The following is a 16,865-nucleotide window of genomic DNA, read 5'->3' as shown; positions in this document are numbered from 1 at the left end:
ATATTAAACTCACGTTCACCCAAACCTATTCTAGGAAATAGAATGTAAACAAAATTTAGACACAATCTGTTAGCATTTGTTCCTGAATTAAAAAAAAAATAGAGCTGGAGTTCATAGTTCGTTCATGTTAAAAATATAGCATCACCGCCAAAAATAGGTTATAGTTTGCGGAAAAAAACAATGGATCAAGTAGGTCAGACCGGCTCCCCCGTCCGAGGTGAGCCGTTCAAGAAAAAAAGGAGATTCTCAGCGTATGGTGGAATTTTGAGGTGCGGTTCACCTTGAGATGGTCACAACCGGCCGGCCGGTATACTCCGTCTAGCCAGTATAGGACGAAAAGAAAGATCCAATTATTCCCAATCCTGCTTTAAAACAAGGCTTGAGATATTTATTGATTTTATGACATTTTAGCTACACATTATCTACCTACTGATTATCACAAAGAACTGTCTGAACGAGATCTAACCACTTGAAATTCTATACAGGTTCACCTTGAACTAGGCCGTCTAGCCTGATAAAATCAGTTTAAAACACATGTTTATATGTGATTTTTGGATTTGCAGGTCTTAGATAGAAAGATCATGTCAATTTTTATAACAGAACGTCGACAAATTTTTTGAATTTTGGATCTTTACAAATGCCTTATACCTCCTGACCATCACAGGGTCCTCATGACCATGTGCAATGAACCAGTCACCAATGGCTGTTTACCCAGTCTAGCCTGTTTTCTGAACGAACGATGCGTTGATTTTTTTTCTAATTTTCGGTTTTCATATATGTACCACCTCGATACAAAGTTACTTAATTCTAGAGATGAAATGGTCAAGGTTAGGGATGGTTAATCGTTAAGCTGAATTTTGATCATTGTTAAGGACTCCTGTTATCTGCAGGCTTTTTTGCCCGTTCGCACCAAAAAGAAAAGTTCCACTGGTTTTTCTTCTTGGCAATGCACATGCTAATTCTGCTGCTTCGAGTCTATCCATATGCCTCAGGAGGTTGTAGTGTTCTACTATCGTTCTAGTCCTAAGTTTATTGTTTATTAATTTTGCCGTTAGTATCTGCGATAGTCCTTTGATGAACCTTTTCGTATGACTCTATACTGAGATACAGTCCAGATATGGCGCAAAATAATTCAGGGTCGATCTGTCCTGATTGAGCTTTTTCAGCTGACTTATGCTTAACCCATTGTCCAATAGATCTAGGTTTTGGGCATTTTGGTATGACGCGAAATGATCTTTCTTGACTAAGCTCTTCTTGGCTTTTTCAGCTGACTTATTATTAATGCATTGTCCAATTGATCCTGGTTTTGGGCATTTTGATATGATGCGAAATGATCTGTCCTGAATGAGATGTTCTTGGCTTTTTCAGCTTACTTATTCTTAACCCATTGTCCAATAGATCCATGTTTTGGGCATTTTGGTATGACGATGATTCAGGGCCGATCTGTCTTGACAACTTTGCTCGACTTGTTTGTGCTGCCCGAATCTACACATATGCCAGGAGTCAGCGTCCAGTCAGCAGTTTTACTATCGTTCTAGTTTCAATATTAGGTTTTGCGAGTTATACTCTGTCCTGGCATGCATTCCCATTAAACTAGGACGTCTTCTTAACTCATTGTCCATTCTGGATGGAATGATTTCTTGGTCATCTGTACAAAACCCTACGTGACATGTGTTTGATATAGACCTTTCAATTGTCACCAATGGCTGATATCCTCCATCTAGCCGGATGATGTATAAAAGAATGATCCACTTGTTTTTGTGTATTTTCTGATCCTCCTAGAACAAAGGTTATGACGGGTTCCAGGCCACCAGTGTCTGAATGTCCTAATCTTTATTTATTAATCTATGTTTTTAGTTGGTCCTAGATAACCACATTGATTACTTAAATTGATTTATATTTTTTATGCGTGGTCGAGCGTGAAATTTGACAAAGTTGTACATTGAGATGACCAGTCGGTGTTCCGGGGACCGAAGACCAGAGTTTATTAAAACTAATTTTTCATCTCGACCTACTTTGCCTAAAAATTATATTTAAATTATATATAAAATTCGTCAGATTTCTCGATTTGTTAGTAATCTAAAATCCTGTCTCCGTGCCTCCTGATTACCGCATATGTCTAATATGATCATACCATTTAATATCGTACAATGACCCGGTCACCAATGGCAGATATTCTTCATCCAACTGAGCAAGGTCATTATAAAAGTATGATTCACTTGTTTTTCTTCTGCGTTTTAGATTTGCTGGTCCTTTTCGATACCAAGGTCATCACATTATCAACGTTATCTAATACATTATCCTCATCATTCTAGATTACATTCATAGATTTATGGGATTTATTGTGCTTCTGGATACAGAGGTCATAACTGTTTCCATACCTAACCAGGCAGCACATCCTTTTCATTCTTCAGATTTATTGATTTTTGGTCTTCATAGGAAGCTTTTCGTGACTACTACTCACCAATCTTCTCTCTAGTTGTGCATTTTGCGGTGCTCCTTGATACAAAGGTCATCACTATTCCATGTCACATCTGGCAGTCCGTACCGTCAACATTGTAAACAAAATTCTTTAGATTTCTTGATCTGTTCTTTATCTATTCAAATGTCCGCGTGGCTCGTGATTGCCACATATGCCTGGTATGAACTTACAACGTAAAATTGGATAATGAAACAATGGCCAGTATCCTCTGTCTAGCTGTACGTTTTCAGTACAAAAGAATAATCCCGTTTACTGAATCCTGCCATCCATATCAGCCTTATCGTCAAGATTCCAGACAAAAAATTTCAGATTTCTTGATTTGCTCTTCCTCTGTTCAAACGTTTCGTGGCTCATAATTGCCAATTATGCTGATCTTACCACTTAAAATTATCAAGTCTGGCCTTAAGTCCCCGTCTATCGGGAACGAAGTCTGTATAAAAAATGATTCACTTGTGTCAAAGTATTTTCATTATTCTACTAAAATTTTTATACATTTCTTAATTTTATACTCCTTAATACAAATGAGTCTTCGTCTTGTGTCTTCTCTGGTTATCGCAAGTATTGTTAAAAATCCTGGCATTGCGATAACCTTGTGTAAATTTTTTTTATCACAGCTCTCATCATTTTTTATTGGAGGTAATCGAATGTTGTTTGCTGGAGTCGTGGACACTTGGCTCCATTTACGGCAGGAGAAATTAAGGCAAGGCCGTCTTTCGAACAGGCTTCGTTTTCCTTTACGAAACTCTCGATTGATCGTTTTATTCTGGATCTTTCAGCGGTTTTATATACTTATTGGACTTTTTTACTTTGAATTGTCGGAGATTGCATTTCGCCACCTACAAAGAGCCCACGCAAGTGGAAACCAGCTTTGAAAAAATAGGATTTTATCTCCATGTAATCTTTTAAATCTGATTATGCTTTATGTATTTTTATAATAGTTGTCACGACAAACAAAACAGCCTAAAGAATTCATTCATTTATTCACTTACTATCTCTTTTCCACTCACTCACTCATTCACTTGCTAGATTTTTCTCACTTTCCACATGTTCTCTTGCTCTCACTCTCACTCTCATTCATTCACCCTCTCACTCATAAACTTACTGTCTCTTCTCATTTCCCCAATTGTTCTCCTCTCTTGCTCTCCATCTTCGTCTTCCTCACCCTCGCCCTCTCTCGCTCTCTATTTCTCTCACCTCTCACTTGCTCTCAGTCATTCACCTACTTATTAACTTTTCATTTACTTGTATCTACTTATTTACTGTTTCTTTCTTACTTATCCACCCCCCCCTCTCTCTCTCTCTCTCTCTCCAGTCTTCTCGCCTCTCTCTCCCTCTCCCTCTCCCCTCCCCTCCTCTCAGTGGTGTAAGAGAGGTCTGTTGAATGTAAGTGGTCAGCATTTGATCAAATTCTGCGAAACTAAATAAAACGGCATTCGTCATTCACTACTCTCTTTCCTTTTTTATCAGTTTTTCTCCGTCGATGTTTGAAAATCTTCTTTTCGCCCATCCTTGCCACTTACAACAGTTTTACTGTTCAGATCAAAGAAGATGGTAGCATTCATAAGGATCTGTAATCTGTAATTAAGATCAATGCGAGGAGCAGGATGTTCACCTGATAAGAGTGTAGCTCCTGTAATTCCAATTGCCAATCCTAGCTGAAAGAAAAAAAACTTGTGTAATCTATTACGGTTTGTTCACGTGTAATTTGAATTCCTTGTAATTGTTTTTTCTTTTATCGAAAAAAATGGAATAAGGTTCAATTTATAGCGTTAATGTTTTCTGTGTTCCATGTTAAAAGTTTTGAAGTATGCAGCCTTGTACTTTCGCTAGGCTCTTCGTACTTGCCGTAGATGGAAGATGGTGTTTTTTTCGTTTTTTCCCATTCCTTAGGTGGTTCATATTTGATTCTTATAAGGGAACCGCCGACTGGATGGACTTTCATCCCAACTAAGTTGAACAAAACCATTTATCCCCCTTTGGCATTTGCCTTTTAACCGAACTTTCATAGATAATCCATTAAACGGATCCCATCTGCCCATCGTGATCGAACGGGTCAAACACAAAATGACGGAAATGAGAGAAAGATAGGAACGGTGGAAAATAAACGTTCGTGTTTAAATTTAAACACTTGGTTATACAAACAATTTCGCATTCATTAATCCTTGTTTAGTTTATATTTTAAAAGTTTTTCTTTGTTAAAAATGTTTAATCAGGAGTGAAAGTCATTATTGGTCTTGAACTTAGTGGATCTTTAGCTCCATCACACAAGCCTATCCATAAGCGAATCTCTCTCGAAAAACTAACAAGAATAAATAAATCTAATAACTTCAGGATTTCAAGATATATTTCTGTATTTTACCTTCTTCAGTGGTGGTAAAATATTTTTGTAATTTTAGAAAATTGCTCAGGGGTACTCAGGGAGTCGTCGCTCAACTTTGGAAAAGTTCTTGTACCAATTATTGCTTGTTTGTCACCAGGGCATACAAATAGAGGGTCAGTAGGCTGATAAATTGGCTAAGGAAGTTAAATCAGGACACCTATCTGAACCCTTTTGTAGCATACCAAATTGATGTAGATTAATGAGAAATGGTTAAGATTAAGTCCTCGGTTCAATGAAAATGTATTCAAAGACAGACATGAAAAAAATCCATTAAAGCACTAGAACCAACTAAATCTAGGGTGTATTAACACTAGAATTGTAATAGGACTGCTGACTGGAAACAGCAGACTCCAGAGTCATACGATAGAGTCAGACAACCAGAAGAAGAAGAAGAAGCAGTGAAATATATCCTCTGTTGGTATGAATGCCACAATCTGAGATTCCTCCTGGAAGTCTAATCCGAAAGAATATATGAACCCCTAAAAACTATTTGGGATCTGGTAAAAAAAACTTGAAACTTAACAAAAAACAATAATGGAGATAGCACAATAGACCAGTATTGGTAGCACATGGTCGTAAAGAGACCCTTTAACCTTTAACCTATACATACCTACATGTTCTCTATCCAGAGCCAGGGTTGGATCTCTTCCACTGACACACTGGCAGATCCTTCTCAACAAAATTAGCCTTTTATGGGTATTATTTATCATGTTTTAACTTTTTTTGTCCTTGGTTTTTGCACATAAACACTGAAAATATATCATTTTTCTTAACCCTACCTAAACTAACCATTCCTAACCTTACCAATATTGGTTATAGTGCACATGGTCTTAAAGATGCCAATTCCTTTTAACATTTACCCTTTACCTACCTACATGCTCTCTATCCAGAGCCAGAGTTTGATGTCTTCCACTAACTGTCACATTGACTGAACCTTTTCAGAAAATTTTGGTATTATTTTATCATGTTTTTATGCTAATAAAAATTTTTCCCTAGTTTTTATGTGAACACTGGAAATATCATATCTCTTCTACAAACTAACCTTGACTTTACCTAAACTAACCAAACCATACTTAACCCTAACTCTAACTAACCTTAGCTCTACCTAAACTAACCAAATCATACTTAATCCTAACTCAAACTTACCTCAACTTTACCTAAACTAACCAAACTATACTTAACCCTAACCCAAATTAACCTCAACTTTACCTAAACTAACCAAATCATACTTAACCCTAACTCAAACTGACCTTAACTTTACCTAAACTAACCTAACCATACTTAACCCGAACTCAACCCAAGTTAATCTAACCTATGCCATGTTCACTCCCTGGTAATACCAAATTGATGATGTGAGAAAAGTCAAAAACACATCCATGTTATAATATGTGGTTTTATCACATCATTACCATTGCTTTCCCATTTTTATATCTGCGACCTAACCAATTTCCTCAGAGAAACATGTTACTACTTGACGTGGAATGTGAATTTAAAAATTCAAGGTTGAAATTACTTAAATTTCAAGAGAAATTTTGAAAATAGATCCTCGTCCAAGCTTAGTTTACAATCTTGGAAATGTGAATAACAATTTAACTAATTTTTATAGAAAAAATGTTCACTTTTTCAGCATAACAGTCATAGTTTATGCACAGAAGAAAGAAAATATAATAACAAATTTAATACATTTTAACTTTTCTTTCTAATTATAATTAAAACAGGATGTTACACATTTTATCCTGTCGTTAGCATCTGCTTCTCCATCTGATATAAATATCTTTATATCTCCACCTCATTCAGTTTTATCAGATCGAAAAAATCCAGCCGTGCTTAAAACTCCAAGATATTTCATAATTTACTTGTAAAATTGTGACAGTTGTCTGATAATTAATTATTGATTTTCTGTTTTAGTCCGATCCTGGGACGAGCTTTTTAAGAGCTGCGAGGGCAGGGCAGCTGGACAAAGTCCTTCAACTAGTGGAGCAGGGTGTAGACATTAATACATGCAATGCGGTAAGGAAATAAACTAAAATATAATTTTTGTTTGAAAACAATCTTAATCTAAACATTAGAAATAACATTAATAAACCATTTGCCTGTCATTAAATTGATAAGAAAATTTTAAAAATATGTTATTAGGAAAGGTCACTGTTCTTTGGCTGTAGATGTTAAATGACTGTCTATAACGACAGTTGTTCAATTTTATTCTTTTCATGCAAATATATTATCAGAGTTGCTAAATAAATTTAAATACTAAAAGGAAAACATTTAACAAACAGAATGTTTGTACTATCTTTAAGGACATGCCAATTATTTGCTTGCTTTTAGAATGATCTGAATGCGCTTCATTTGGCTGCTAAAGACGGACATGTAGAGATAGTTCAGGAACTTTTGAACAGAGGATGTGTCGTAGATGCTGCAACCAAGAAGGGCAACACCGCTCTTCACATAGCTGCCCTTGGTGAGTGCAATATGTTTAAAAAAAACCACACCAGCTTTATTAATTTATTCTAATTTTTTTAATGTTTTAGCCGGCCAGGAAGAAGTTGCAAGGCTGTTGGTTGACAAAGGAGCTAACATAAATGTACAATCACTTAATGGTTTCACTCCTTTGTACATGGCTGCCCAGGAGAACCACGACGCTGTTGTTAAATTCCTTCTCAACAAAGGAGCAAATCAAGGCCTAGCGACTGAGGTAATTTAAAAATAAATTTCATTCGATAAGTAAATCTTCCCTGACCCCGATTAATGGGTTTCCTTGAGTGGCAATTCAACCTTATTGAATAAATCCCACTCTACTCTTTTGGAGATAATAAAATTTTATTAGTATAACATTGTTATTTACTCAATTCAAAAACTCTTTGCCTTTTATAATCGAATCAATTTTTATATGAACAATAAATGGTGCAATTAAATTGTATTATAAACACACATTTTTTATAGTTAAAGAAAAGTTTAAGATTAATTGTAATTTTTTTCAATTAATTAATCTTTAAGAAAGGTATTGGTTGAGATAAAAAAGTCACTGTCAGTCGTGGGATTCGAACCCACTACCTTCGATTAAATACGCCACTGCTCTCCCACTTGAGCACTTTTAGTCCATTCATCGAGGAATGTAGTAATTTGACATGGTTTTATTTCCGCCCAAAACACATTCTCATGTGGAGAAGTATCAGTCTCCCAGTAGGGTCTCCTGTCTTTTGGCAACAAAGAGATTTTTAGATTTCTTGTGCTCAGTGAGATATTCTTATTTTTTCTTCTCTTGTCCTACCTTTTAATGTGCTCTGATGGTATGTGATTTCCCAAAAGGATTGGGTCCTATCTTTGTAATTTTTTTTCAATGCCTTCCATTTGTTCCACTCTCTATATACCTAACCCTATCTAACATAACCAAAACAAGCCTTACACTTTACCTAACTTAACCTAACCTAACAAAGCATCTTTTGGCAACAAAGAGATTTTTGGATTTCTTGTGCTCGGTGAGATATTCTTATTGTTTACACTCTCATCCTATCTTTTAAGAAGTCCTATCAGTCTATTTGGGTCCTATCAGTGACACCAATTGACCTGACCTTGGCATGTATCCCTGGACGTCCAGGACATAAGAGGTAATGAGAGGGTGGATGTGTTGGCCAAAAAAAGAAACCAATGTGAATGCTCTAGATCTCGAACCCTATTGTTGCCTGGCACTATGTCAAAAAAGGATACATCCAAATTGGTTCTTTAATGAGTACAAAACCTAGTGGAACAATACCCAATAAGGCGAAGAGATTCAGAGAAATCTGTAAGACTCACAAACGAATTACTGGAATGTAATGGCAACAAAATCGAGATTGTGGTTTGACTCCTGATAAAGCACTGCCACCTAAGAAGTCATACGCACCAGATAGGAGTATAGACAGAAGAAACACTGTGCAGATACTGCCAGGAAGAGGAGGAGACCGCAGAACACATATGTTTCTGCGAAGGTCTATATAGGTACAGGTTCTTGCAACTAGGACGGGAAAAACCAACTTTCCAATATTTCAAGATTATATATTACAATATTTTTCTGAAGGACTACAAGTTGATTGTTACACTGATTTTTCAAAAGCTTCATACGATTCTACTATAAAAATTAGGTAACGCAATTTATTAAATTGGCTTGCATCCTATTTAGAATGGTCAAATGGTTAAAGTAAAATTGACAATAACATCGGTATTGTCGCATAGTTTCTAGCAACTTCTGGAGTTCCTCAAGGGTCGCACTTAGGTCCTTTTCTTTTTAAAATCTATATAAACAATATCCCTGATTCTCTTCCATCCATTATGACCCTACTTTTTGTCAATGATTTAAAAATATTCTTAAAAACTAATTTTGTTTCTGATTGCTTACTACTTCAACATGCCTTAATAAAAATTAATAATTGGTGTCCAAATAATAATATTATTTTGAATTCTGACAAATGTTTTCATAAAATAAAATATCCTATCAAATTTAACTCAATCCTAGATGTAAAATTGTTAAAGATCTTGACTTCATTACTGACAGTCAGATAAACTTTACCACTCATATTAATAAAATTTTTGCTAAAGTAAATAAAATTTTAGTATTTATTACACATCATATAAAACAATTCCATGATCTAGATGGACTTAAAAGTTGACCGATTTTGGGCTCCCTTTCAATCCACCTGTATCAGTTGCGTAGAAAAAAGAAAAAAAATTATGCCTGGTATATTACTAAACAACTGGAGAATATAGATATACACATACTCATCGCTAATGTCAAATCTGAAATTCTTTGATTGCATATTATTATATAAATTATTACATTTCTTAACTGATTGCCCATTATGGCTTAACCGAATTAACTTTCATGTTTCATCTTATCATTCCAAAAGTAATATAACATTCTCCATTGATTTCCATATAAATAATTATGCCAAATTCAGTTTTACAACAAGAACAACAAATACATTAAAACGAATTTCCAAAAACTGATGAGGCTGATGCCTCCGAAATCGATATCAATAAAAAGAAAATGAGTTTAATGGTTATCTAGTTCCTAAAAAGAAACCCAAGAAATTAAAAAGTCAACAGAAAAGAAGAGTAAAAAATATATATGTTAAACTCGTTCAAAATATAGAAAATGAAATATTTATTTGATATTGATCTTGGTTATAATTAATAATTGATAATTACATAGTTTTAATGCATATTTCAAATTCTTTCAATTTTTTTTTATTGTAAACATTTCTAAATTTATGTACAGTTATAACATTTATACTTTTATTGCATGCATTTGTAATCGGGAAACTGTAAAATAAATAAACAAACACATTTTAGAAGATTAAGCTATGGACTTTTTTACTTACACTATATTGCTCGTTTTTAGGATGGGTTTACCCCATTGGCAGTCGCTATGCAGCAAGGACACGACAAAGTTGTCACCGTTCTACTTGAGAATGACACAAGAGGGAAAGTCAGACTGCCCGCTTTACACATTGCGGCCAAAAAAGATGACTGTAAAGCCGCAACGCTACTTTTACAGGTATGACAGCCAGGTGGGCGTATTATGTAAGGCTTTTATCTTTTTTTTAAATTTTCAGAATGACCATAATCCTGATGTGACGTCTAAAAGTGGATTTACACCTTTGCACATTGCTGCGCATTACGGAAATGAAAACATCGCAACACTTCTCCACCAAAAAGGCGCTGACATTAATTTTGCTGCTAAAGTATGTTATAAATTATATTATTATTTTTGAAATATTTAACATTGTTTTCTTTTTAGCATAACATTACTCCACTTCATGTTGCTTGTAAATGGGGAAAGATGGCAATGGTTTCATTACTTCTTGACAAAGGAGCCAATATTGAAGCTAAAACACGAGACGGCTTGACGCCGCTTCACTGCGCCGCTCGTTCAGGCCATGATCAAGTGGTCGATCTTCTAATAGAAAATCGCGCACCGTTAGCATCTAAAACGAAGGTATATAATCTCATATATAGCGATTATTTTCACTCTTAAGTTATCGCATTTTGCAGAATGGACTATCGGCGCTGCACATGGCCTCACAAGGGGATCATGTCGATGCCGCGAGGATATTACTTTACCACGGCGCTCCTGTAGATGACATTACAGTCGATTATTTGACTGCGCTTCATGTCGCGGCGCATTGCGGTCATGTCGCTGTGGCCAGGTATTTCTAATTTATACAAAATAATTTGAAAATTAAATAACCGACTTTTTTCCAGGCTACTTTTGGACAGAAAAGCAGACCCGAATGCCAGAGCTTTAAATGGCTTTACTCCTCTTCATATCGCATGCAAGAAAAATAGAATCAAGGTGGTGGAGTTACTTTTGAAATACGGTGCTTCCATTGAATCAACAACTGAGGTTGGCATTTTCTAATAATAAAAAATTATAACTTGAAAACAGTTAGTTTAAAACATTAATTTTATATACTTTTTAATTTTTTTTTTTCAAATTGGTTTGACTCTTCACCCAAAATAGGCCTTAATTGCATTATATGATTTATAAAAACAAAAAAATAATAAATAATGGTGGCTTAATTTGTTTAATTTTAGTCTGGGTTAACACCACTTCATGTAAGCTGTTTTATGGGCTGCATGACAATCGCATTGTGCCTTCTTCAGAAGGGTGCATCGCCGGATGCGGCCACTGTGCGAGGTGAGACACCGTTGCATTTGGCCGCACGGGCCAATCAGTGCGACATCGTCAGAGTACTGCTGAGGCACAATGCCACCGTCGATGCCAAAGCGAGAGAGGAACAGGTGATTTAAAATTCAGCGTGTTTATTTTAAAGAATATAACAAAGTTTGACAATCTTTGTCCAGACGCCTCTACACGTCGCAAGCAGGCTGGGCAATGCCGACATCGCCATGCTTCTTTTACAACACGGCGCTTCGCCTCATAGCATGACTAGAGATCTGTACACACCGTTACATATCGCTGCTAAAGAAGGACAAGAAGAGGTATTTTTTATTTTTTGAGATAGCACCCTAACCACTCAGCTCTTACAGTCTCTCATATTAGCAGTTAGTAAATGTTAAAATCACTTTATAATTTTTTGATTGTTCAAAAAACATTGTTCATTAGTTATAAAAAAAAATTATAATAGAATACACCAAGTTAGTTTCACTTACTATGTAGTATGTCATTAACTTAATACATGAAATAATTTTATTAATTTTAACATCTACTATACATTTAATAGAATATAATTTTTAATAGAATTTATAAATATAAAATATTATAAATAAACTGAATAACATAAACAAAACACATTTCCTAATAAAATGCACAAAAAAACATACAAGGCATTTTGCCAAGGAATCTAAAACTGTGACCGAAGTCCCAAATAGTAGAGGTCACAGAAGTCTCAGTAAATGTTTATTTAAACACCTGTCTGATAAAGGAACCAGTAAAATGACCGAATATTCTCAGGTGGCTTCTGTCCTCCTGGAAAACGGCGCATCGTTGTCAGCGACGACGAAGAAGGGCTTCACTCCGTTGCATCTGGCCGCCAAATATGGAAATATGAAAGTCGCAAAACAATTGTTGCAGCGTGATGCTCCTGTAGATGCTCAGGGAAAGGTATGCATTTTTTTTAAATTACCATTCGTTATAATTATTAAAAACATAAATTTTGTTAGATTTTTCTTTTCATAGTGATCATTTATCGCTTGTAGTTCAAGTCTATATTTATTTCTTTTTAGAATGGAGTTACTCCTCTCCATGTTGCAAGCCATTACGACAACCAGAACGTCGCACTTCTCCTCTTGGAGAAAGGCGCTTCGCCGCATGCTACCGCTAAAAATGGTCACACGCCTTTACATATTGCAGCTAAGAAAAATCAGGTAATATTTTAATAATTATGATAATGTCAGACGCTTATTTTATTTTTTGTTTTTAATTTGTGATTTTAGCTTGACATTGCAACCACTCTACTTGAATACGGTGCTAAGGCAAACGCAGAGTCAAAAGCCGGTTTTACACCCCTCCATCTTGCTGCTCAAGAAGGATACACGGACATCGCTTCTTTACTTATTGAGCATAAAGCAGACGTTAATCATCATTCAAAGGTTATTATAATTATTTTTTATGTCGTTTTTAATCTAATAAGTATTTATTTTTAGAATGGTCTAACTCCGATGCATCTATGTGCTCAAGAAGACAAAGTGAAGGTTGCCGAAATATTGAGAAAGAACAATGCTTCCATCGATTCGGTTACAAAGGTAATAAAAAATACATAAATTGTTACCACTGTATTTCTGGAGAGCTTCCAGGTCAGTTGATAAAACATTCCAACAGCTAGATCTGGGCAGGTCAAGCTGACACGCTTTTTGGTTAAGTTCAGATTAAGCGGACTTTGATCCCCTGGAAGTACTTTTGATAAGGAGCTAAACTTGTGCTTATTCTTATTTTTCTTACTTTTCTGTTTTTCACCACCAAGAGTCACTATATAATTTTTGACTGTCTCCTTTTTTTTTTTTTTTTTTTTTTTTTTTTTTTTTTTATAAAAGTTTTCAGTATAGTCTAGATTTTTGTTTATCATTGTTTATTTGTATCTGTAATCTTTTTTAAGGCTGGTTATACCCCTCTGCATATTGCATGCCATTTTGGTCAACCTGCGATGGTACGTTGGCTTCTTGAGCAAGGGGCTAATGTTGAAAGTGCTACCAATCTCGGCTATACTCCTCTGCACCAGGCAGCACAGCAGGGGCACTGTTTAGTCATTACGCTCTTGCTTCGTGCCCGAGCCAAACCAGACGTCATGACAAACGTAACCACTTATCAAATCCTTCTCTTATTAGTATTTTATATATATATATATATATTTTTTTTTACAGCAAGGGCTGACAGCTCTGGCAATAGCAAACAAGCTTGGCTACATAACAGTAGTGGAGACTTTAAAAGTTGTGACAGAACCTACCGCTCCGACGACTACAACGACTCTCGAAGAGAAATACAGGGTCGTCGCTCCAGAATCAATGCAGGAAACTTTTATGTCCGATTCGGAAGACGACGGAGGTATTTTTCTTTGTCTTTTAATATCCAGTTTTGAAACATTGTAAACATCGTGCATGAGATCTTCTTTATGATCTTTTCTATCTATTTTGACCCCTTTTTATTCTTCTTTTCAGAAACCATGTTTATGAGTAGATTTTTATTTTGTTTTATTTTTTTAAGTAACACTTTAAGGCATGGTTTAATTAGCATAAAATACACAAGGGGATTGAGGGACACTTTTTAATGGGAGTGAATAATGAATTATGAAGTCCAGTAATGAATAGTTTCATTTTTGTATCATGCAATGGTAATGAAATATAAAAGGGATTTAAACATTAAAAATTCTTTCATTCTAAATATTAATTGATTATCTAAATATTGACAGACATTATTATATTATTTTATTTTTGTAGGGGGGTGGTATTCAGTGGGTTAGATATTTTGTGGTTAATTTTAATATTAGTGCTTTTGTGAGCTTTGACAAAGGGCTTTTTGAAGCTTTAAATCTGTTCAGTTTGGGTAATTGCTTTTGAATGTTTGTATACCTGACAGGCAAAAATTCCAACTACTTGTTTTCTTTTTTTCTTTTATTTAATTTTCCGGACCATAAGAAAATTGTATAGTTAATTTTTTTTTAACAAACAAAAAATATTTGTTTGTTTTGTTAGCTAAATTGAAATTTAGAGGTGAAAACACTTGATCCGTAGTGTTGTCAGTTAGGCTTTCCTTTCGATGAATATTTTATTTAGCCTCATTTTTTATATTTTATGCGTTTAAGTTCAAGTTAAAATTTTAAATTTCAAAATGGTTCTTACTGCTTGTGGTGGGTGGGGTAGCGCTTATTGACGATTGCCATTACAAGACATGTGGTGGATGCCATTGCAGTTCCTTACCAAACTCAGCTGATTTTATGAAACTGATTCTCACCAAAGAACAGCAGGACGACTGTTTTTTGAGGATGAGAATTTTTTTTAAACCAGCTCCTTACTTTCGTTGATCAGGATGTTTTTTAAGTATTTACTTTCTATAAATGAGGCCAGATTTGCTTTACAATTTACAGAGCCAACAACTTCAACATGGCTCTTTGATGGTCTGAACAGGGATTTAAACGGAGTGTCATAGAGTTGGGTTTTTCGTCTATACAGATGACATGAAACAAGATGATCCTTGGGTACATCATCGAAGTATCGTATTTTTATGTATGATGATACAAACATATTGTTAACCTCAGACCGTAACATTCATCAACAACAATTGTACAATCCATTTAGTTGCTCAGCTTCCTCAACGAGCTCCCAAATATTCTCCAGATCCAAGTTCCTAACACTTAGCAAGTTAATTCTTAGCATTTTCTTAGCAGTGTAGCTTCGGATGTCCTCTTGCACTAGAACTTCATCTCGTCCTTGATCATTTTGCAATTTTCGGCAAACATTAAGGACCCTTAATATCAAAGTAAAGTTTGTATTTCTTCCACCATTGGCATTCACGGGCCCAAAAATATGACGAAGAATTTTCTTCTCAAAGATTAAGATGTTATTCTCATCGTCTTCTTTAAAAATTGTCCAAGCCTCATTGTGTAAAGCCTCAACTTCATCATGCTCATCAGGTTTTCATTTGCTTAACCTAGTGCAAAGATCTTATTTGCAGAAGTTGACTTTTTTTGATTTTTGGAGTTCAGCTTGTCGGCAGTGACAAGGGAGCCTAAGTACATAAATTTGCTTACCAACTCAATTCTATAAACACTGAATCACACCTTTATCCTAGTTTTTTAGAGATACAATCCAAGTCATCGGCATAAACCAAAATCTGAATTAAATAGATTTCCTTTGGAATTGTTCTCTCTAAGGACAGATTGAACAGTAGCCAATCCTTCCCCCCCCCTGCAGCTGTACACCTTACATTACATTTTTACATTTACATTTTTTGGGGGGTTGGCAACACAAGTGTGAATTTGAGCCCCCGTTGTGCCGGTGTTCTTCCATCGAAGAAACTCATGTTTAAAGTGAGTTGGGACAAAATTCAGGGTCGCTGAGATCCGATCCCGCCCCTTCCATTGATGAGTGCTGTGTCAATTTCTTTCAATTGCAGCCACCGTTCCCCTCAGGCGTCAGAAAAAGTCCAGAGGCGACGGTGGGGATCAAACCCCAGACTCTGATGCCTTAACCACTCGGCTACTGTGCCCCCCCCCCAATCTGTTTCATTGTCTTACCCATGTGTGGAAGCCCTCGGACTCCCTGAGCAGACAGCTTTAGTTTAACGAGGATTATTAAATCCTTCATCAACACATCAGCTCACCAAGCAGTTTCACACTGATTTAGAATCCACAAATAAATTAATGGATATTGTATATCTTCCTCTCTTCAGAATAATGAGCAAATACATTTGATCTATCGTGGATTTCCCTGGCCGGAATCCACTCTAATACCTTGCCTGTCCTGACTTAAGTCATATTGAATTCGGGGTGATATAGTAGACAAATAAGAACTGAAAATTGGGCTAATCTCCAGCTAAGAGGCATTTCCTGACTGGTAGAAAGTATGGCAAGGTGTCTTAAAGAATGCGTTTTAACTATAATTAATTTTAATAAATATTTGGAGATCGTGAGATGAGGTCTGGTGTGATGTAGGTTTCAGAAAAATATTTTCTTTATCATGCCAACGTTTCGATCTTTATTGAGATCATCTTCAGGGCTCAAAGTGTTTGTTTTCCGTGTAGATATGTCATTCTTGTGAGTCGTGTTGAGAGTGCCCATTAAACATTAAAATTTTGTAAATTTTAATTTAAACAAATATTAAAGAAAGGACAGTATTTACAAGTGGGTGGAATTTTTTACCTGTCATATATGCTTTCTTTTGGATAATTAGGGTATAAATTGCTTAAAATGAGAAAAATAGTTTTGAAAAGTGTTGCATATGTGTTTTTGACAGGATAGGGTTTTCAAGCACTTTACTTTAGCTCAAAAATAGAATCAAAGTTTTTTTTTTTAA

General features: G+C 35.5%; 1 protein-coding gene across 11 annotated transcripts in view; it reads left to right on the top strand.

The window, feature by feature from the left end:
• LOC106668016 (ankyrin-3-like) overlaps positions 1-16,865 on the top strand; it is a 117,443-nt gene that overhangs the window by 70,975 nt on the left and 29,603 nt on the right. For all 11 annotated transcript variants that reach the window (XR_001340694.2, XR_002909841.1, XM_014396387.2 and 8 more), the window contains exons 2-17: positions 6,771-6,872; positions 7,188-7,320; positions 7,391-7,554; positions 10,237-10,392; positions 10,451-10,579; positions 10,636-10,833; positions 10,890-11,044; positions 11,100-11,241; positions 11,433-11,639; positions 11,703-11,840; positions 12,313-12,462; positions 12,585-12,725; positions 12,795-12,950; positions 13,005-13,103; positions 13,454-13,651; positions 13,719-13,899. Coding sequence is in view for 9 of the 11 variants with exons in the window: in XM_014396387.2 (XP_014251873.1) it covers positions 6,771-6,872; positions 7,188-7,320; positions 7,391-7,554; positions 10,237-10,392; positions 10,451-10,579; positions 10,636-10,833; positions 10,890-11,044; positions 11,100-11,241; positions 11,433-11,639; positions 11,703-11,840; positions 12,313-12,462; positions 12,585-12,725; positions 12,795-12,950; positions 13,005-13,103; positions 13,454-13,651; positions 13,719-13,899 (2,449 nt within the window). In the remaining 2 variants the exon portion in view is untranslated. The remainder of the gene's footprint in view (positions 1-6,770; positions 6,873-7,187; positions 7,321-7,390; positions 7,555-10,236; positions 10,393-10,450; positions 10,580-10,635; positions 10,834-10,889; positions 11,045-11,099; positions 11,242-11,432; positions 11,640-11,702; positions 11,841-12,312; positions 12,463-12,584; positions 12,726-12,794; positions 12,951-13,004; positions 13,104-13,453; positions 13,652-13,718; positions 13,900-16,865) is intronic.

The sequence above is a fragment of the Cimex lectularius genome, unplaced genomic scaffold (assembly GCF_000648675.2).
Source record: "Cimex lectularius strain Harlan isolate CLEC.00 unplaced genomic scaffold, Clec_2.1 scaffold88, whole genome shotgun sequence".
NCBI classification, from domain to species: Eukaryota; Metazoa; Arthropoda; class Insecta; order Hemiptera; family Cimicidae; genus Cimex; species Cimex lectularius.
Note: the sequence above shows the minus strand (reverse complement) of the source record. Positions and strands in the feature narration are given on the sequence as shown.